We start from the raw sequence: 20497 nt of genomic DNA, 5'->3' as shown, positions 1-20497 counted from the left end.
CAGAGGGGAAAAGGTATGCACTTCATCCTATCTCGCGAGTAGATTGGCGCTCATGCAAGCATGAGAATTTCCGTCGATCACTACGATCGGCGATTTGCTTCACCGAATATATGAGATTGATCACAGGAAGCCATATTCCCTATCGAAGTCAGAACCACAGTCTGGACATCATAAAGCAACGTCATTTCCTCATCTTGATCAGATTTCCATTGACATCAGTTGTGCTTTGAGGATCTCCCTTACAGCGTCTAGCACAAAACCTGGTTGCAAATGCAGCTATAATCGGACACATAGCCCCTCTGAACGAGAAAATTTACCGAATCACGACTATCAATGCAGATTAAGTTTTGGACTGCATAAAGAGAAGAAAAATCTTCAAGATACCAAGTCCACTTATTCGACTTAGGGACGAGGGGCGTCCGCTTCAACTTCATTCCACCCACGGTGACCCTATCCACCGTCAAGAATATCCTCAAGTCAGAAAGACGGTTAAGCCTGGTCATAAGCGCCATGACTTGGTCGAAGCCATTTTTGAAGCTTCGCGACCGGCGACCGTGGCTGTTGCCGCTCAGATCGTCGCAGTCATTCATTGTGACCACGATTTCACTGTCCATGTTCACGGTATCCTCAATTCTTCCCTGAGCTCCAAATAACCAAGACACCAGCTGATCCAATCTTATACAGGATCTCTTTCTCTATGCCATGGTACAAATGTTCTGAACACACCCTCGATTCTTACCTGACAGCTGTAGATCGTCCCCGTCATGCCACAGGCACTAGTTTCAAGAACTGGAATAGCCTACGAAGATAGTATGCAGAAAAGAGAATGCCAAGTTAGCTAGTCATTTGCTGATTACTGTCTCTGTTAATAGGAGAGTATTGGAACAGCGTCCTCCTCATATCAGAAGCCGTCTCGGCACTTGCATGCAGCCCAATATTCGGATACATGCTAGACGTCTCTGGAACACGCCAGGGCCCATATCTATCCGGGCTGGTGTTATTATTTGCCTCTATGGTTATCTTGACTGCTTCGCATTCCGTGGCATGGTATGTGGCGGCGAGGGTTCTCCAGGGTGCCGCCACGGCTATGGTCTCGGTAGCAGGTCTCTCCATCGTGACGGACGCAGTTGATAGAGGAAGCCTGGGACAAATGATTGGGTATATTGGCACGGCCATGACACTAGGCTTTATGTCTGGTCCACTGCTGGGCGGACTGATCTACGAGCTTGGAGGATTCTATGCCGTTTTTGGCACGGCGTTCGGCATTGTCGCTATTGATTTCTTCCTGCGATTGGCAGTTGTTGAGAAAAGAACGGCGGAACGCTGGCTGTGTCTTACCGATGGTGAACAGCCAAGTGAGGAGAATGGTCATGTTTCGGAGCAGCCACCTTATGGGACCATTGGGACTACAGCCACCGGCGCTCATACTGCTACGGGAATGTCTAAAGGCACTTTTGCGCTGGGCAAGCTTTTGAGACAGCCACGGATTATCATTAGCCTGTGGGCGGTTATTGTTGGAGCCCTCGTGGTGTCAGCATTCGATGCAGTGTGTATAGGCCTTTCTATGTGTACGAATCGCACTTACACTCCTCTATAGACGCTTCCGATTTTCGTGGAGAATACCTTCCAATGGGGTGTCCTAGGCGCGGGTCTGATATTCTTACCAGGAGCTTCGGCGGCGATTCTTCAGCCATTCTTTGGTACGCTGGAACATATCATCCTACGCTTGTATACAAGGCCTTAATTGTTTTCTAGGATTCCTATCCGACCGTGTCGGGTCAAGGATTATAACATTCACGAGCTTCGCCATTCTAGCCCCGAGCCTGATCTTTCTTCGTTTCGTCGAGCACAATTCACCATCCCACATAGCTCTTCTTTGTGTGATTCTTGTGATTGTCGGTATGTGCATTGACCTAAGCGAGCCAGCATTGCTAGTGGAGATGCAGCGTGTCCTGAACGACATGGAAGCCGAAGACCCCGAAGTCTTTGGCCGCAGAGGCGCCGTGGCACAAGCCTTCAGCCTAGAAAATATGGCACATTTTGGCGGGTTGGCATTGGGGCCTATGGTAGGTGGATTTGTGGAGTTTAAGTATGGTTGGAAGGTTATGACTCTTGGGCTGGGGGTTCTTTCTGCGGTTACTGCATTGCCTACGTTATGGCTCAGTGGTCCTATAGCTCCGGACACATGGTCTGAGTCTGCCGATGACGAGATGGAACGGGAGCCTCTGTTGCCGGAGTAAGCATGCATTGATCAGACTGTATATAGTAGCACAAATGGAATTTGTGTGTCTTATTCAAGCTGAGAGCATGTCGAGTCAGCCCATGTAAGTAGGCTCGTTATAATCTCTTACCCCTACTCCGTGCAGGTGGATCATTGTGGCATTTGATATTGGCTTGTTATCATTCGACGATGTATATTTCCTTTGTGGCTCTGCTATCTGGTTCCTGTCTGCATGAATCCGACTATACTCCATGGGTGCTGTCTTTTGGTGATAGACCTGCTTGTTCCGGTCGAATACACAACATTTCACAGCGTGAGTAACCTAGAAGCAGCCACAGTCACACCAATAGGTGATGTGCGGGAATAGTGAAGGCCAAGGCAACCGGATTGCATGCTTAAAAAGGAGAGAAACTCCAACTCGACACGAAAACAGGGAGTGCTATCACAATGAAGCTTTTCGAGCAATTCCGCAAAACACTATCGGACCTGTATACCAATACACGTGCCCGACTCCCATTCTCTGCCCCGAGCATCAACGATGAGCGCAAACTCCAACAAGGAAGCTACTTCTTTCCAGCAGAGTCAGACCGCCATGAAGCGACAATCATGGGGTTCCCATCTCGCTGTTCCCTACCTCCCGATCAGTACGATGATGTTTGCAAAGAACTAGTTCAATTAGCAGCGGCTATCACCGAGTTTGAACCTGTTCGCTTGTACGTGCGGCCCGAAGAAATCCAATTGGCCAAGAGCCTAGTCAAACCCTGTGTCAAGGACGCATCCAGGATATCTATCATCCCTTGCCCAATCAATCACTGTTGGGTGCGCGACACAGGTCCCGTCTATGTACGCGACACAACAGGGTTCTTCCCGAATCGGCGCTTCGCACTCAATTTCCGGTTTAACGAATGGGGCGGCAAGAAGCCTGAAGATGATGGGGTCTGTTGGGGTCAGCGATGGCCCCTGATGAGCAAGAGTACACTGCAGGAGAACGCAGATTTTGCACGCTGGGTGATTGAGCACGACAATGATCCCGGTGCTGTCACGCGAATCGAGTCTCCGATTCGTGCTGAGGGCGGCGGTCTTGTAACGGACGGCGAGGGAACCCTGCTTATCACCGAGAGTAGCATTGTGTGTGATGTACGCAATCCTGGGATGTCCAAGGCTGAGATTGAGATGGAGCTGAAGCGGTTACTTGGGGTTGAAAAAGTGATATGGTTCCCTGGGCGGCGCAATGTTGATATTACCGATGTGCACATGGATGCCGAGGCGAGGTTTGTGCGTCCTGGTGTGATCGCTTACTCAAAACCCCACGCTGTTTCAATTGAACTGTGGCAGGAGCTGTCTGCAGAGATCCTGGGGATTCTGGAACGCGAGACCGATGCCAAGGGGCGGCAGTTGCAGATCCACGCCATCGAGGAGCCCGACCCACGAGGCTTGGTCCAGTCAGATCAGGATGAGTTGTCAGCAAGCTATGTGAATTTCTATTTTGTCAATGGTGGCTTGATTATTCCAAAATTTGGCGACGAAGAAAGGGACCAAAAGGCGCTGGAGATGTTGCAGGGACTGCTCCCTGAGCGGGTGGTTCGGCAGGTGTATGCTAGTGCCATTCCCCTTACTGGAGGAGTGCTTCACTGCGTCACTCAACAGGTTCCTGCAATGAAGAACCAATGAGTCGATGGGGTACTGGAATATCGAGGGCTTTTTTCGCTTTCTTTTTTGGGGACTCTTTGTCAACGTGCATACACCATGAGGTTTGGGAATAGTTGTTCAGATGCAAACAAGTTCTTACGTAGACATCGCACAACATATGTTAATTTTATATTGAATCTGTACTTGGGCTGACGGCTATGTTCTTTCCCGGCCATTCTGACTCTAACTAGCCCGTGAAACCAATCTTTGGGGTGTCTGAGGAAGTCCAAACGCGTTAGCGATGCCATGTCATTTCACTGGAACTATTATACTTGGCCTATACCTATCCACCACCGAGTCACCAGATAACACAATGCGAAACATCCCAATGTTTTCAAGAGACCAATTCTACCTCGAATCGACCAAGCCCTCTGCGACATGTATTGCATTGTATTGTGTCCGACCACAGTGTAACAGAATAAATGCCCGACGAAGCCGATATACTTCGGTGTACGGAGTATATCGCATACAGCTAAGCACAAGGATCGAGGCGCTAGACCGATCTAAAGTGGAGAAAGCTGAAATAGCGCAAGTGATAGCTCAGAGTCTCCAGCAAACATTGCCTTTCCCTGGATTTCTTTTCTTTTTGCTGAGCTTCAGCTCCACATGCGTAGATCGGGACATCCCTTTAGGCAAAAGCAATGATGGTTCCTGCATGCTGGAACTCGAAATTGAGTTTCTATTATATGAGAAATATTCAATGGCCCATATGTGCTGTTAGTACTCCGTAATCCGTATGTGGGCTTTTTATTTGGCACAGACACTCGTCCAGCATTCCCGGGAGCCACCAGCCCCGACATCTCAGCTGTCTCATATGAAGAAACATGGCATTGACTTGAGCTACGCTGTAGTCACACTGCCCAATAATGTAGTCAGTATAGATCGTATTGGTTCACTTGTGTGACGACGTTCTCCCTTGAAGTTTCGCCATACTACATCCGCCTCGTGCATCCAGCTCGACACCCTCACTCATCAAGACTTCACACGCAAATAGACACATCAATTGCGATAGTAATATGCTCATATTCACCATAGCTAACTTTAAATCCTGCAGAATTGCCGCAATCGGCCGATCTATTGCCTAATTGACGAGGTCTTCATCCCCACGCATATCCTATGCAAAGCCCTAAAAAGACACGCATCCTGTGTCAATACAACCATCATTGGCTCTCTCACAGACGAACTGGGGACTCGAAGTCTTTTTTTATCCCGTACGACTTATTGCTTATTCCTTTCCGTGAGATCCAACGTAATGCAGCATTCTAGCTGCGCACACACTCGCTTTTGGGTGCTTTGTTTTCCCCTTCGTCTTCGAGTCTCGCATTGATCAATTCTCTGAGCTTCTTTAACCAGTTTATTCACTCAGGGCTCTCTCAATAGCCCTACAAGATATCTTGCTAAAAGCGCACATTCAATCTCTGTATCACAGTCCGACCGGTTGTCCCATTGGAATGTTGTTGCAGTTCCAAAACTCCCCATTCTCTCCAGTCCTCCTCGACCGAGTCCTCCCCGCAATTATGGCGCTCCTCCCGGCTCCTCGTGAAGCTGTGCCCACTGGCAAAGTCATACATTCCACCGGATATCGAAATCCCTCACCCGAGGAGCTGATCGATCTCGCGATCGAGAGTCACATCGGCCGTATCCTCAAACGATCTCTCGTTGGTGGCGATGAATCATTCTTCATTGCCGATCTGGGACAGCTATTACGACAGCATCGGCGGTGGACTCAACATATGCCCGGCATACGGCCGTATTATGGTACAAGCAACCCCATTCATTATTCATTATGTTGTCCCTTTGGCAGCAGACGGATTTGAAACCCCCAGTTCGTGTGCCAAAGGAAAAAAGAGAGAGAAATTGACATCTTTCTGCAGCTGTCAAATGCAACAGTGACCCAACATTCCTGAAAGTCCTCGCAGAGCTGGGAACAGGGTTTGATTGCGCTTCTATCGAAGAAATCCGCACAGTTCTCAACCTCGGCGTGGACCCAGCCCGGATCTTGTTCGCAAATCCATGCAAAGCACCCGCCGCGGTAGCCTTTGCACGCGAGGCTGGTGTGCTACGAACGACATTCGACAACATCGATGAACTGGATACCATCAAGACACACATGCCCGAAGCGCAGCTGTTACTCCGGATCTATGCGAATGACAATGGCGCATTCATCTGCCTAGGAGAAAAGTTCGGTGCGAAATTGGACACGACCGAGCAGCTTCTGTCAAGGGCGTGGGAACTCGACCTGAATGTAATTGGTGTTAGCTTCCATGTTGGTAAGTGGGTGTTTGTATTTACAATCGCTCACATGTGATTGACGTTGAGACTGTTAGGAACTGGTGCTGCAGATCCCGGATCGTTTTGCAAGGCTATCAAAGATGCACGTCTGGCTTTTTCACAGGCTGAGCGTCTAGGGTTTCACCCGAAGATTCTGGATATTGGCGGCGGGTTCCAGGATAAATCCTTTGAAACTATGGCTCCTATTCTTCGAGACGCACTGCGGTCGGAGTTTCCAGCTGGTATCACCACGATCGCAGAACCGGGTCGGTTCTTTGCTCGTAGTGTGTATACCCTGGTATGTCGAGTGATTTCACGTCGGCGACAACTTGGGAGTGCGGCGCTGGCTGGGGTGCCGGACATGCTGTATCAGAATGATGGCGTATACGGGAACTTCATGAATGTGATGGTGGAGAAAGAGATCATGACTCCTTATTTGGTCAAGAGCAAGAAGGCCAGGAGTGTCTTATTGCACAAGACTAAGACCACAGGGGAAAGCGGAAGAATGAATGATGCAGTGCAACAAACAGGCCATCGATACTCGATCTGGGGACCTACATGTGACAGCACCGATTGTGTCGTGCGCGAGGTGACCCTTGAATCTGAAGTCAAAGTTGGAGACTGGCTCAAATATAAGAATATGGGAGGTGAGAATTACCATGCGGATTTGCAGGTTGGAATATAGGACTGACGGTTCTGCAGCATATACAAGTACCACTGCTACTCAGTTCAATGGCTTCAGCAGTACCTTTGATACATTTTATGTTAACAGTGAAACGCTGCTTGACTATTAGTCGGCACTATGGCCGTTTCTCCTTCCCCAATTGGTTCAAGGGTTTATAATTAGCCAATAACTCCAAATAAGACGTCCATGAGTAGCACTTCCCAAAGCTCTGTGCTAATGGAAATCTTGTATTGAACTTGTCAAGCGCACCCTCGATGTTGTCTGATATCAGAAGAGTATGCATGCAAAAGCAAGAGTAATAGAGCGGCATAGGACACGCGAGTTGTTCACTGAGAATGAACGAGTTTAGCAGCTCTTTATGTTGTTACTGTTAGGGCGAATGCCTTGGCCATGCTCGAATTAATCACCCAAATCGAGACTTCCTTTTGGAGGTGCAATTCCGGGAGCTCATGATAAATGTGACAAAAATGATGAGACATGGGTAATCAATGGTGAATGGGATGTCGAATGTATAGCCAGCTTTAGAAAATCAACTTGTCGAAGTCAATGAACGTTCACCATGAGGGAAGAACATAGTGAGCATCCTATAAAATGCTTATACTTGAAAATTGAAAGTGCAAAACGATGAATAGCCTGCATTCATTCAGCTTGAGCCCGCAGCCTCTTGCGTATATCTATCCCAAAGAAAAAGACTATAAAATCCATGATTAGAATGGCAGGATGATCAAGCCCATCCACGGCAAAAGATGATAAAATAAAAAAATAGCACGCTCAAACAAACACCATAATTTCCAGGGTTTTCCAATCACTCCAGGTGGAGTGATAATAGCAGAAAGGATATCAATCATGAGAAAAAAAGGGAAAAAAAAAGAATGATGAGAGGGAAGACATAGGGATATTGCCGAGATAGGAGACAGAAATGAAAATAAAAAAGTTATAAAAGAGAGACAAGAGCAAGCTCTTGGACGACATTATACCTTCTCCATCCCGGACATCGAGACATCGTCTTGAATCGCGTTCTCGGGGAGAGGCTGTTTGATATCCATGTCGTATGAGTGAGCGCCAGGGGTAGGCTCGCTCTGCTTCTCCATGTCGGATGAAGCCCGGTTCTCGGGGCGTTTCCGGCCCAGCCGATCGCACCAGTGCTCAGCACTGACCAGTGTATCATTGACGACGCCACTGACTTGAGCCATCATGTCTAGGCCCTCTTGTGCAAGAACCAAGATGCGATGGGCACTGACTGTAGCATCCGACGATGCAGCCGGGGAATCTGGCGGTGGCTGCGATGTGGATGCAACCTGGAAGCGGTGCGGCAGGGACGTCAAGTGTCGACGCACCAAATAGCGGGCATTTTCTGGCAGAGCACCTCCTGCATACTTGGAGACCACATCCACGACCTGTTTCAAGGTCGAAAGCACATCGGCCTTGACAGCTTGAATGCGCTGAATAAGCAACGAGGCGTTTTCTTGGCCACTGCCTCCTGCCTCGATATCCGATTGTGATCGTGATTTCTCGGCCTCCCATTCCTGAACAGCCCCATGTAGTGCGACAATCGACTTGCCCAATCGACCATTCGCCCATCGAAGCCAGGTCAGACAGTACTGCAGACTACGCAGCGATTCTTCGCTCATGGCGACTCCGAGACCAGAAGTCGAAATCACCAGTCGACTTTGCCATGTCGCCGATGTGCGTCTTCCAGGCTTCTCTTCGTAGTGAGGAGATCTCATCTCATCGTACGGAGGAAGCGACTCGGCCATGGACAAATCGGACGAGCTCCGTGTTCGCGGCTGTTGCTGGGCTGGACCGTCTGGACCGTTTTCCACGTCCATCGTCTTCGGTGATACATTCTCATCCATCTTTCGTCGCTTTTTGGCGTGTTTCGAGTTATCGTTTGAAGAATCCCGTCGCTGCAGCGCCCAGCGAAGACCACTTTCAACACCAGTCTTGCGGCCTACTGTACCAACGGTGTTCGCGACGGGGGATCCGATATTGCGCTCGATAAACTCTGCACCGGACTTAAATCGCGGTGAGTACGATTTCGACGTGGCATACGCAGATACTGAGCCGTTGATAGCAGAGGAGATAAGGGGATGGGACGAAGTTAGTAGAGACAAGAGTGGCTCTGGCCGTGGTGGGTCCGGCGAAGCGATGGGAAGGGATTGTCGCGCCGTTCGAGGAGAGTGTCCGAAATCTGTATTTTATCAATTAGTTGAGTCTTCGTCGCACGGCTATCCAAATCCAGCTAGAACCGCAGTTGCGATACTCATGGTGGGCTGACTTGGGCATATCAGAGCGACATACCGGAACGAAGACCCTCGAGGGCCTGCGCGGCTTCAAGGTCATCCATGGATAATACACTGGCAGCTCGATGGGACCGGTCTTCTGATTTATCGGCATCCATCACTGATGGATGAGCATTATGGAATGGCGGAGCTGGAAGTGATGGGTTGAGATTACTTGTAAGCGCGGAGGGGACCGAATTGGCCGGCGAGGTCAGAGCTGTGGCGTTTGTCTTTCGGGCAGGTAGTCTTGGCCCAGCGATTTTCGGGGGTTCCATGGCGGGCCACAGATCGTCCATAGAGAGAGAGAATCATGAACCCCAAGGTCGTCGGAGTTTCGCATCGTCTTTCACGTGAAAAAGTGTCACATAGACACTAGGCCCAATTGGGAAGGAAGATCGGGGTCCGATGAGGTAATCACATTTTAGTGTAGGGAGGTACCTCCTCAGCCGTACATCCCGCTATGGAGCCCCATGTACCTTTTTTAATCACATGTCAAATATAGAAACCCCAACAAACCTCCATTCGTCCCTCGACCTTGATCTTACCGAATGCCGGCTTTGGAAATGGAACGTGGTCATTTATGGAGCACCTTTGATTCGACATGGCCGAGAAAGCCCATCACAATTGTGTTCTGTACAAAGTAGCCCTCTCGCTACATGGATACAACGACCTGCCTACTCCGTATCCAGACCACAACTGGTGTGTCCAATCGATGATCCTCACTCCGCCTGATATTGAATGCTGGACGCAGCGCATACCACATACGGAGTGCTCCGTACTCCGTACGATAAAGACGCCTAACAACTCCGTAGCCCGCATGAAATAGCCCATCTCCAGCGGAAAAGTCTCCATCCCAAATAAAACCAGGCCCCCCCTCATCATGATTACACCATGTTTTCCTTACTCCGTACTCCGTGGATGTAACTCAACTAGTACCGTACCCCTGCGTGCATCTGCGCTAGGATGTGCTCGACAGGTCGAATACGAGAGCGATTGTGATTCCCCATCGGCCGTGTCAACCATTATCCACGAACCAGATCATGCAGATCTAATAATGTACCGTGTTTGGCTCACTCCGCCGGTTGCACTTCTCTCTCCTTCTCTGCTCGGTGTTCCATACCTTGTACGAACCCGAATGTACATTGAGATTGACACCGGAAGACCTTGCTCCGTCCTATCACATGTATACCAGGCTGGTTTCTTCTTTGGCGTGTTCCATTTGCCGCTTTGTTTCCCGGTACGAGATGTACCTACGACGCTCGTTGCCAAGAGTTTTGATTTTTCATCTTTGGGCAGTCACACTGGGGAGTCCCTCGAAGGCGACTTTGTAGTTTCTCGCTTTGTTTTTAATCTATACAACATGGGCCTAAGCTCATAATTGGCCCCATGCCGCTTGTTCCGTTGATGTCGGCATGTGATGTGGGGGGCGTTCAAGTGGACAGTCAGGGATTAGAATGGACTTTCTCGACTTCGGAAGTACACTTGCGACCTCCGATGGACAATTTAAGCATTCAGGCAAAGGTTCTTTGGGAGGGTCGCTTCGAAGTACACAAGTTTATGTTGAGTTGCAACATGTGAACAGGCCAGAGGGATCTATCAACGCAGACATATGCCAAAAGCAAAAAAAAAGAGCAAGGTATCTCATGCTATGCTAACAATAACAGGCAACACAAATATCGCTCAGAATAAAAGGAATGCAAATCAAATACATGCTCGCTATGGGCGTCACTCGTAAATTGTTCAAGTATTCTCGTTGCCACCGATCTTCGTAATGTGCGACCGGTGCCTTCTAAAAAGAAAGCATGGCTTCAATGGCATCTTCGTCTTCATACTCATCCACGTCGTACGTCTCATCACCAGGCAATTCGTTGGCTGTGAGATGGGACACCATTTTCTGATTCACTCGGTAGCATGCGATCACCTCATTTGTGACGAGACGGGATGGCGAGACAGAAGCCTTGATCTCGCACAATGTCTCACCAAAGGCGTGCAGGATGAACCGCGAACGTGAACATCGATGGTAGGCATGAGAAGCTAGCAATCGGCGCCACTCATTGCGGCTATTTTGCCAAGTGTGAATGAGCGGATGTCTGCCCGTTTTGGGGGAGTAAGTGCGGCCGCACTTTCGGCAGCTTGGCGTGAAATGATAGAGAATTCTCCGCCCGTAGAAGAAGAGTGTCCTTGGTTCCATTGCTTGTATAATTTGTCTATCGATGTTTCAACTTCACGAAGGACAGCTTTCAGCTCCTCGCTGTGCTCAGAATGAGCCTTTGATGCTTCAAGAGCTTCGTTCCACGGACGGATGAGATCATCATCCAGTTGGTTCTGGATTTCATATTCTGGGAACGCCTCGTTGAGACCTTTCAGAATCCTAAAAAGCTCGGATTTGGCAACCTCAAATTTGAGGAAGTCGACAATATTCGTCTTCTTGTGCTTGCGGTCTGAGTTCCGATAGGCAGGAAGCGCTCGTTGCTTAGGGCTGATGGTTTTGCGGTATTCCTTCCAGGCTTGGTTTGAAAGATGGACTCCACCTTTCCGCCCATCCACAAGATGGCTTAAGAGACAAGCCAGCTCTTTTGCCTTTGGAGAGTCAATTGACTCGTCATATGCCAATTTCTCGTGCTCAACGGTGCATCGACCGAGGCTTGAAGTGTTAAGGTTAAAAGCGAACGCGCTTTCCAGGAAGTCTTCCGTCGACCCCAATGATGCCATCGGAACAGAATGTTTGGTCAGTCCGTAATGCTCTGGCGGGTATTCATGCGCGGGCATGGGAGAATTCCGGAAATTTTGAACAATCATTGGATCCCAACAGATCCACGGCGTATCGCCATCGTAATCTCCACCAGAGAGCATACCGGCTAGTGGGAAATCTCCCTTGGTAGGAAACACAATCACATCTTTAAAATGACGTAGTTCGGTTTTCCAGACTGCTTTGCGTCGTTGAATATCAGAAGGCACATGCGCTGGGAGTCGACCAACGAGAACGTCTACTCCATCAAGCAAGTTGTCTTCGAACTGGCCCTGTGGATCCCGCCAATTATTCGAAAAGCCGAAGTGAACTTCATCCGGCTCAAGAACTCCATAGGGATCTGCAATGCAATAAGCGTAAGTCGAAAGAGGAACTTGGATTTTAAGCTCATCAACATGGCGCTCAAGAAGCCATGTCAAATACTGGCGGATCTTCATCCGAAGTGGATAAAAGTCTCGTGGAGCAAATCCAGCTTCTGAGAATCGGATGATAGACTCGCCATCATTGGTCGCCCATTGCTCTAGACGTCGAGCTTTGCCAGTCCCATCCTCGCCAGAAGGTTTGAGTTTCTGGAGCAGTGCTCTGCAAACAACGGGGCTGTTCGCACGTAGGACCTGAAGAAAGTCATCGTAAAGGCTCTGTACACCATCACGAGTAAGCTTAGCAATGTATTCTTTTACATTGGCCCCATACTCCAAGATCGCAAGTAGCTGGATGTTGAGGTCCACTGGGTGTAATGGTTTGGCCCAGTTGACAACTTCAAACGTCAGCTTTTCATCATCGACTGGGTCAGACCATTCCTGTGGATGTGGATGGATCTTCAGTTGTGAATCTGAGATTTGAATCCAGATGGCATCATCGTTCATAGTATGAATACTTGAGTTATGGCAGTCAACCATCCAGAGACCTTTAGCGCCTGCGATTCTGCCCTGGAAGCAACTGGGTGTGGCGGTGGTGATTCCCAGTTGATCGCAAACTTGATTTGCAAGAGCTCTCGATATCAAAGCACATCCATCATTCATGACAGTTCGAGATGGATCATCCTTCAGACGTAATACTTGGTCTGGCTTTAAGACAACCGTGGCGAAAGTTTTTGATAGCCCGAGAGATATGCGCTGGAAGAGCTTACAATTGCTTTGATTACCGTTTGCAGATCTGGGCATATGCCATTCAAGCAAAGCTTCTACACTCATCCGAGTATGGCTGTCATTTTGCTGCCCAGGCGGAGCTATAGATGGCGGCAGCGGATATCTCCGATCGAAGTCTTCACCATCGACAGCAAAGAACTCAACACGGAAACGAGGCTCAGCTTTAACTTTCCGCTTGGACTTTAGTTCTTCGACGAAGAATGCTCTCCATGTCCGCCCAAGACATCGGTGAGAATTCTGCGCCAGCCAGGAGGCAATACTCTCACGCAGGGCAGACGGGTAAGAGGGCTGTTTTTGATGACTAGGCGGCCGATCTGGGGCTGGAATGGTGAGAGTAAGGAATCTATCCGACCCAAATCTTCGATGGAATCGGCATGTCCGTTCTGGCTTCAGCGGGTTGAGTTTCATTTTGAATATACCCGACTCGGACTCTTCACACCAGTCCAAGTCCCCAGACAATATGATCGTCTCTGAATGTCTACCTGCTTTAAAGTCACCAACAGCAGCATCCCAAGCTCGGCGCGGCGATTTCTCGGGCATCGGGCGGTCATATCGTTGAGCGAGCGTACTAACCCATGACCAGAAACCATCTTGAGTATTGAAGGGAAGACGGTCGCCAACAAGAATCTCTTTAAAAGGCATACCCCAAGAGCGTGCAATGCGCTCCAGCTCGTATCGAAACCGGAGTGGTATTTTCGCTGAGAAGGACTCTTCCGCCGAAAACGGACCGTAGGACAGAAGCTCGCCCACAAACTCCTGTTTGAGAGAAAACTCCGTCTCAGCGGCGTCGGCATTGACCAGCATGGAGATAGCAGCAGCGTCCACGGTTCGTTTCATCTCGTCGCTGATCATGTACCCAACAACTGAGTCCGCGTAAGTCGATTGGGTGTCGACTTCATCAGAAATCTCCGTCATGACTGTGTCGAATGATTGTGCCATGTCACTGTCACGAGACATGAAAATCGATGAAGCAGCCGTCGTTGAAAAGCTCGTACTGGCTGACTGAGACATAGTATTACGTTTTGATTCATCGGATGCCGCACTGAGCTTTTCAAACAAGGTAGGCTTCTTAAACTCGACATCCTCCTCAGCAGAAGGAGTTTCTTTGGTAGAACGACTGCCAAATCCAAACGATCGAAGATCCATTTGTTTCATAGGTGATTTGGAGGGTGACTTGACAGAAGTCCTGGAGGGCGATTGACCAGATCCTATGGCCCTCGCTGGCGACCGAGCAACCCCTTGAGCCTTCGCTGGCAAGGATGTACCCGTCGACCTTTTCGCCGGAGGAGCATTGCCTTGGAGTTTGGACGATGACCGAGTGGGCAACTGCTGGAATCCTTGACGCTGCACTGCCTGTTCTTTTGCGGGGGTGGAAAAGTCGACGAATACTTCGCTGGCGAATTGAACTTTTCTTGGCTCTTGCCAAATGACTGAGTGGTTCCACCATTCCTTCCAGGCAACGGATGAATTTGGCCTTCCCGTGACGAATTGCCCGCTGACCCTTGCGCGGGAATTTGGGTTGTTCGATGATGGTTCACTGGTAAGTTCATTACACCCGAAGTCCTCCGATACCCTTGAAAGGCAGCCTGCATCTTCTCGGGAAGCTGTACGTTTCCATCGCCATTCTTCCCTAGTGGTGACTGAGCCAGGAGATAGCTCTTCTCGGGTGAATTGGGCGCGGTATGGAATTGTTCGTCCTCATCATCGTCGTTTTTGTCCAACCTTCGTTTCTTTGGTGATAAGCCCTTGGCCTCCCCAAAAGAAATGACAGCTAACCTTTTCTTCGTGTTTATCACACGACCATTTGCAAGAAAATATTCTTCATCTTTCATGAGCGATAGCAACTGTTTCATGCACTCATCCCTCTGAGGTCCAGTGAGCTTAAGTTGCAGCGGGGGTTCCTCGCTCGAGTGTCGTTGGCTCGCCCGACGAGCTGCCGCTGTCTGACTAGCTGAGTGTTGGGCGTGGATATGGTTACTGGCCGGTTGCAGATTACCGCGAGCCCATTCCTCGAGGTTGTCCAGCAGGGACCTCTTGTCGATCTTTTTATTGTAGAACAGGGGCCGGATGTGCTTGTAGATCTGACTCGGAAGGCTGGTATCCTTTTCCCGGGCCGAGGGGGACTCAATTCCAGGGAGGGGGATCTCAAGATCGAATTTGCCATTGACCCTGGCGATGAAGGTGCGGAAATCCTCCTTTTGATTGTGTGGAGTCGTCGGGTTCTCCATCTTCATGGCGGAATGTAGAGCACACTAGGTGCCATTCAAACCTTCAGGAACCAGAGTTGAGACCGAGCTAACTGTGCAGATTGTGAGAGAATTGAAATGACCTGGCTGTGTTTGTCGACGATCATCAGTCTCTTGAGAAGAAGTGGTAGTGGGGGTAAACAAACCACAGATTTATCCAGTCACTTTGTGCGCGATTCTGCGAGAATGAAGGTCGAAGGGTCCAGCACCACAGTTCAGAAGCAACTCATGTCCCTATGTAGTTTGGTCACCTCCTCAGCCTCTTGACTCGTCAACTTTTGAGGGATGGTTGCTGCGCAGCAGAACTGTTTACCCGCACCAATTTCGGGTAGCTGCTAGTAGCGCCCCCACCTGCGGGCGAGTCACTGTCACGGCTCTCCAGTTGAACGGGGAGAACGAATCTCGATTGCCCTCGAAGCGAACCTGCATGGTGGCTGATGTCTGCGCCCGTGAGGTAAACGCTTCAGGGTCGAGGAAATCGATACCCCAAATTTGGCCCCCAGGCCAAGCCTCAAATTCGAGGGGTCGCTCGCCGGTACGGATAAGAACATGCATCTTCAGGCACCTGAGAAGTAAACGATGAAGGTCTTGTCCTCTATATATCGGTTGATACAGGCTGGATGGGTCCACGTCTATGGAGATATTTCATCGCTTCGGTACTTAACCCGATCAGGGCTGTTTGTACAGGGAGCTAGGGTAGATGCAGATAAAATTAGGTACCTTCTGGGTGAAACATCGGCTGTTATAATATACTCCTTGTGGTCGAGGTACGGAGTAGAATGTTCCATAAATAACATTCGCTACAGTAGAACCAAAGAGAACATTCAGGATAAACGAGGATCTATCACTGGCTATACGCCGAAGGAGCTCGGATGACTGCCTGCGTTCCCCTAGGCAACGAACTGGATCCGAGACACCGATCCTCACAAGGTAGAAAGCCGCGCTGAGGATGTTGCTGACGACAGCGATAAGAGGAATAAAATGGTTGAGAGGCGATTCATCAGAGTTGTCTAAGAAGTTGTTCGCTATAACCAAATCCCCCGGATCTTCTCATATTCAGGGGATGCCCACTTAACCATCCACTCACATCTGAGAATCTGCTTTGCCGTCGAGCGGTTTTCAGGCCTGAATTCAAGTATCGACTTCAGCATCTGAAATATCGCATCACTCTCAGCCGGTCCAATGCGCGACATCCCTTCCCTCCCTCTCGGCTGCTGAATATCTTGTTCAAACCTGTCCTCCCACGAGCGATAAGGGTTCCGATTTATCGGCTTCCCGTCTTCCGTAAATCTACCATGTCTCCCCTCCCATTTACACCACCATTCTGGGGGTAGCATCCCAAGGACATCAATCTGCTCACAAGTAATGCTATCTTCGGTCGCGAACAGGCCGTCGAAAAGCGAGCTCTGGCCAAGGATATTCCATAAAGAGCATCCGAGTGACCAGATATCTGACGCGAAGGATAGAGACCTGTGCGGTTCGAACCGAGCCTCCGGTGGTCGACCTGTAAGTGGAGTGTGGGACTGATATCGCTGTTGCTGGCTGGGGGAGAAAACCTCACCGAAATCGCTGAGTAGGATTTTGGCTTCTGAGAGTTTCAGTTTGTCACTTGCTTCGCCAAGCCAGAGTGGTAAAACAGCGCGAGATGGCATATTCGATGGGAGCGGTTGTCCATCGAAACGTCTTATGGCTTCGAACTCCGGTTCTCCGTAGGTTTGGTACAATTCCTCCACGGAAAGTTGGTTCACGTCAAACGGTAACTGGAGAAGAACATTTGCATTATGAAGATCTCCGTGCACAAGTCCCTGGGAATGGACGTAGTCAACTGCAAGGACCAGCTGTACAGCTAAAGCCCGAGTAACGTCCAACTGGAAAAGGCGGTTATATGAGCCATCTTTTGCATCGGCGAGACTCATTCTTGCCGGGTTTGTCACGTAACAAGGGTGTGTACCATTTGTTCCCTGTATTTCGAATTTATCTAGTACCGAGGGTATCATTTTCTTCCCTGGGCTAGTGCTTGAGCCTTGTTGCGAGTTGGAAAGTTCCGAAAGAACGCTGATTTCCCGCGGGTTTGAATCCGCGGTACACACTTTGATGGCGACGTATTTGCCATGTTTTTGATCTTGGGCCAGCCAGATCGTGGAGTACGTGCCGTGACCGAGTTTATGAACCACTTGGTAGCGATCGTGAATATGATCACCGATTGTTATGCAGTGATAGCCTCCTATGCGATAGCCCTCTAGTTTTTCTACTCCCTCGATGGGCTCATAGAGTTGACCTGGGAGATCATCACTATAAGAGTGATATTTGAGCGTAGTAGTGCAGGAAAAGCCGCGAGATTGAGCCTGGTAATGCTGAGTTTGTCGGGCTTCGCTAGGGGCGGAATGAAGATGAGAAATGAACAAACGCGTCTGGAAAGACCGAAACGGGCGTGGAATCAAATTCCTCATCTTGCCGCTAGCTCTGAAGTTGAAGCCCACTCATTTGAAAACAATCAGTATAGACTGGGACATAAGCCGTAGTAGGTTCATGTTTATTCCTAGGGGTCGACCGGAACATCCCCTTCCGGGAGATAAATGCCCAAAGAGGAGCTTTGGAAGCGGGATATTTACACAGTTCCTACCTCTGTTCTTCAAAATCAATCACAATAGCCGTCGAGTTACGAACAAGAAAGTTGACCCGATTTATACCACCATGCATGATACCCAAAGCATGTAAACGAGTGAGTATTTGCCGACAGACACAAGATCCTTCAGTTCAGCATATCGCACATCAGTGACATGCTCCAAGATGAACCCAATAGCACGACCATTTTCAGTGAGATGTCCCAAGAGCCGGGGGCCATTGCCAGGATCTTTAATCAACCGTTGGGCACAAGTCTCGCCCTCCATGTACCCAATCTCCCAGGGAAAGCGGGCGAACTTAACAACCACAAATTCCTCAAAACCCGGACATTTTACTTCGTAGATGCCTGATCGAAGTTTCTCATCCACTTCCAGATCCAGCTAATCAACGAAAATGGTATACCATGTACATAATTTCAATCCCAGGAAATGAGGTTCAAGTGGCGCGCGCAAAGTATGGCTTGCCAGTTTCTGGATGTATGCTTACTAGTCCGTCGTTTCAATCGCCTGTGCGGAGATCGGGGAGAAGAGAGGCTAGAGATGGACCGAAGCACATATCTTGCGTGCTCCAGATGTCCTGAGCGATGGCGACATACTTGACTGAGCCATTGATCAGAATGCGAAAATAGCTTTCGTCATCATCGTCCACTTCTGCTCGGAGTAATGTGTTGGCACACTGCATGGAGGGGGAGTTGCATTGCGGCTGATGATTGCAGCTGGAGGATCGGATAGAACCTTGTTGGGTCCAATGAGACAGTGTTCCTTACGTTATGCAGGCTCTATGCAGGGTTTCATGTCGATTTCACACGATGTCTCTGAATTGACTCAGGCACTACGGTGAGTCTACAGAGTTGACGAGGAATTCAACGCTTTATAATTTCACACACCTCTCTACTCCATGTTCGGTGATGTGTTGTTAGGGCTTGATGAAGAACCCGGGATCAAAGATTTATATTTGTATTTATATCTGAAAAGAACCATGCACCTCAACTGCCGATGCCGGCATTGTAAAACGGACTAGCCCAGCCCTCTCCATGAGAAAAAATGAAACTCCAAGACGCTGAACTCCGTATGACCATCGCTCAAGGACTCATACACAGTACATAGGGATTTTGTACCCTCTTAGTGATGACCCTTTGTGTAATATCGAACAGATTTCGTAACTCGTATCGGGCATCGCCCGCTGCCACATCCCATCGAAGGAAATAAAGAAAATGTGTTGAACAGTAAGTGGAGCGGGAATATATAAGTTTGACAATTCCAAAGTTGGGTCACATAGATCGTCAGTAGAGTCCCATGCGATTACCCCAGCCGTCAGCGCGAGGATTGACGACAACTCGGTAGGGGAACGGGTTGGACTCGCTGGTAGTGATGGGCGGAATATGGTCTTTGTCACGGTTGACAACACTCAGAATTTTCAAAGCAGCTTTCTGGAGCATATTTCCCATTGCCTTGCGGACTTTAGCACGTTCTGGAACTACGTTAGCAGGGTGGCGCCGAACAGAACGAACGAACAGACTGTACATACCAGATTCAGTGCGCGGTGTCGCGATAGTTACGTCGAGTGTCCAGATCTCCCAGCACACCTCCTCCTCGCCTTTCCCTGTCAGGCCACCAAACCAGTGCCCTGAGCGACGTCGCTTCTTCTCATAGAACTCGACTGCGATCCGTCCTCGCACACCCCCACCCCCGCTGGCAATCTGGCCATCATGTCCGCCGGCCGCGGAGGAGAGGTGCTGCCGGACTAGAGACGATACACGCGAATCGATCAGTGTCTCTAGATCTGCATCATTGATAGCGGGAAGTGTGAAATCGAGCACGTCGAAGGTGACCGGGCGGATGGAAGGGAAGTAACGGTGAAAGAAGATGAGGTTCAGGACACCTGGTATGAAACGTTATTTAGTACTGCAAGCGCATATCTGTCATCTTCATATTACTGACCCTTCAGCACATCTCGCACATGAGTAGTGTCGGCGAAGATCTCCAGGAAGTACTCCGGAGGGGTTTTGCGGGGTTCCATCCCCGCCATGACGCAGCTCGCAACCAGACCGGTTGGAGAGTAGTCTCAGACGGTGTTGGTGAGAGGGAGAGTGTGTACTATGCGTACAAGACAGAGGAGCAGTGAGCACGGTGACTATGTCACATGGGGAGGTTGACGTAAGGTGGAATGATGCTGATAATGGGAAGGGGGGCGGCCTGTATCGGCTCTCGGGCGCAGCCGACTGAAGCTTATCGCTTATCATCAAACCGGGGAAAGGCCGCTGACAAGAACAAAGGTCTTGTTTGCAGATTTATCGCAGGAATCAGAAGAAGATATAGGAAAAGAGGCATACAGGGATCAGCGGGTTGTTAGCGGATGGCGCCGAATCCGGGGGAAGCTCTAGTGAAACATAGCGCTCAGTCGCTTTGGGACGATTAGAGCGATTTAGGCAATTATAGGAGTTGGGAAAATTCCGAGACAGCTAGAGTGTTTTATAAGTGCGAAGAGAGCTCAACATAGCTCTGAGGTTGTGGTGCTTCATATGTGACCACTCACCCGTTGCATGGGGACGGTGAGCTCTAGCCGAGGCCTGAAACTCGCG

General features: G+C 49.5%; 11 protein-coding genes across 11 annotated transcripts; 3 read left to right on the top strand and 8 right to left on the bottom strand.

Moving 5' to 3' along the window:
- Positions 1 to 330: 330 nt before the first annotated feature.
- On the bottom strand, positions 331 to 614 carry N7457_001621 (uncharacterized protein; the record flags this gene model as incomplete). Its single annotated transcript, XM_057172667.1, has 2 exons — positions 331 to 352; positions 385 to 614. The coding sequence occupies 2 exons, from the start codon at positions 612 to 614 to the stop codon at positions 331 to 333; spliced, it is 252 nt and encodes an 83-aa protein (XP_057036570.1).
- A 150-nt stretch (positions 615 to 764) lies between these two features.
- N7457_001620 (MFS transporter) lies at positions 765 to 2240 on the top strand (the record flags this gene model as incomplete). The annotated part of the gene is made up of 4 exons (XM_057172666.1): positions 765 to 810; positions 873 to 1546; positions 1598 to 1700; positions 1756 to 2240. The coding sequence occupies 4 exons, from the start codon at positions 765 to 767 to the stop codon at positions 2238 to 2240; spliced, it is 1308 nt and encodes a 435-aa protein (XP_057036569.1).
- Positions 2241 to 2668: 428 nt separating this feature from the next.
- N7457_001619 (agmatine deiminase family protein) lies at positions 2669 to 3892 on the top strand (the record flags this gene model as incomplete). Its single annotated transcript, XM_057172665.1, has 1 exon — positions 2669 to 3892. One exon carries the CDS (start codon positions 2669 to 2671, stop codon positions 3890 to 3892), a length of 1224 nt encoding a protein of 407 aa, XP_057036568.1.
- Positions 3893 to 5361: 1469 nt separating this feature from the next.
- Positions 5362 to 6975, top strand: N7457_001618 (type III PLP-dependent enzyme; the record flags this gene model as incomplete). Its single annotated transcript, XM_057172664.1, has 4 exons — positions 5362 to 5668; positions 5785 to 6180; positions 6238 to 6828; positions 6884 to 6975. 4 exons carry the CDS (start codon positions 5362 to 5364, stop codon positions 6973 to 6975), a joined length of 1386 nt encoding a protein of 461 aa, XP_057036567.1.
- An 862-nt stretch (positions 6976 to 7837) lies between these two features.
- Positions 7838 to 9423, bottom strand: N7457_001617 (putative clock controled protein (Ccg-8); the record flags this gene model as incomplete). Its single annotated transcript, XM_057172663.1, has 2 exons — positions 7838 to 9057; positions 9168 to 9423. The coding sequence occupies 2 exons, from the start codon at positions 9421 to 9423 to the stop codon at positions 7838 to 7840; spliced, it is 1476 nt and encodes a 491-aa protein (XP_057036566.1).
- Positions 9424 to 11182: 1759 nt separating this feature from the next.
- N7457_001616 (RNA dependent RNA polymerase) lies at positions 11183 to 15279 on the bottom strand (the record flags this gene model as incomplete). The annotated part of the gene is made up of 2 exons (XM_057172662.1): positions 11183 to 14546; positions 14618 to 15279. 2 exons carry the CDS (start codon positions 15277 to 15279, stop codon positions 11183 to 11185), a joined length of 4026 nt encoding a protein of 1341 aa, XP_057036565.1.
- A 321-nt stretch (positions 15280 to 15600) lies between these two features.
- Positions 15601 to 15846, bottom strand: N7457_001615 (uncharacterized protein; the record flags this gene model as incomplete). Its single annotated transcript, XM_057172661.1, has 1 exon — positions 15601 to 15846. The coding sequence occupies one exon, from the start codon at positions 15844 to 15846 to the stop codon at positions 15601 to 15603; it is 246 nt and encodes an 81-aa protein (XP_057036564.1).
- Positions 15847 to 16316: 470 nt separating this feature from the next.
- On the bottom strand, positions 16317 to 17207 carry N7457_001614 (uncharacterized protein; the record flags this gene model as incomplete). Its single annotated transcript, XM_057172660.1, has 1 exon — positions 16317 to 17207. One exon carries the CDS (start codon positions 17205 to 17207, stop codon positions 16317 to 16319), a length of 891 nt encoding a protein of 296 aa, XP_057036563.1.
- Positions 17208 to 17975: 768 nt separating this feature from the next.
- Positions 17976 to 18327, bottom strand: N7457_001613 (uncharacterized protein; the record flags this gene model as incomplete). Its single annotated transcript, XM_057172659.1, has 2 exons — positions 17976 to 18296; positions 18319 to 18327. 2 exons carry the CDS (start codon positions 18325 to 18327, stop codon positions 17976 to 17978), a joined length of 330 nt encoding a protein of 109 aa, XP_057036562.1.
- Positions 18328 to 18414: 87 nt separating this feature from the next.
- N7457_001612 (uncharacterized protein) lies at positions 18415 to 18597 on the bottom strand (the record flags this gene model as incomplete). Its single annotated transcript, XM_057172658.1, has 1 exon — positions 18415 to 18597. The coding sequence occupies one exon, from the start codon at positions 18595 to 18597 to the stop codon at positions 18415 to 18417; it is 183 nt and encodes a 60-aa protein (XP_057036561.1).
- A 601-nt stretch (positions 18598 to 19198) lies between these two features.
- N7457_001611 (autophagy-related protein 101) lies at positions 19199 to 19944 on the bottom strand (the record flags this gene model as incomplete). Its single annotated transcript, XM_057172657.1, has 3 exons — positions 19199 to 19386; positions 19444 to 19797; positions 19857 to 19944. 3 exons carry the CDS (start codon positions 19942 to 19944, stop codon positions 19199 to 19201), a joined length of 630 nt encoding a protein of 209 aa, XP_057036560.1.
- Positions 19945 to 20497: the final 553 nt, after the last annotated feature.

This window comes from Penicillium paradoxum (genome assembly GCF_028828445.1).
Source record: "Penicillium paradoxum strain IBT 22861 chromosome Unknown utg000002l_segment0_segment0, whole genome shotgun sequence".
Taxonomy (NCBI): Eukaryota; Fungi; Ascomycota; class Eurotiomycetes; order Eurotiales; family Aspergillaceae; genus Penicillium; species Penicillium paradoxum.
Note: the sequence above shows the minus strand (reverse complement) of the source record. Positions and strands in the feature narration are given on the sequence as shown.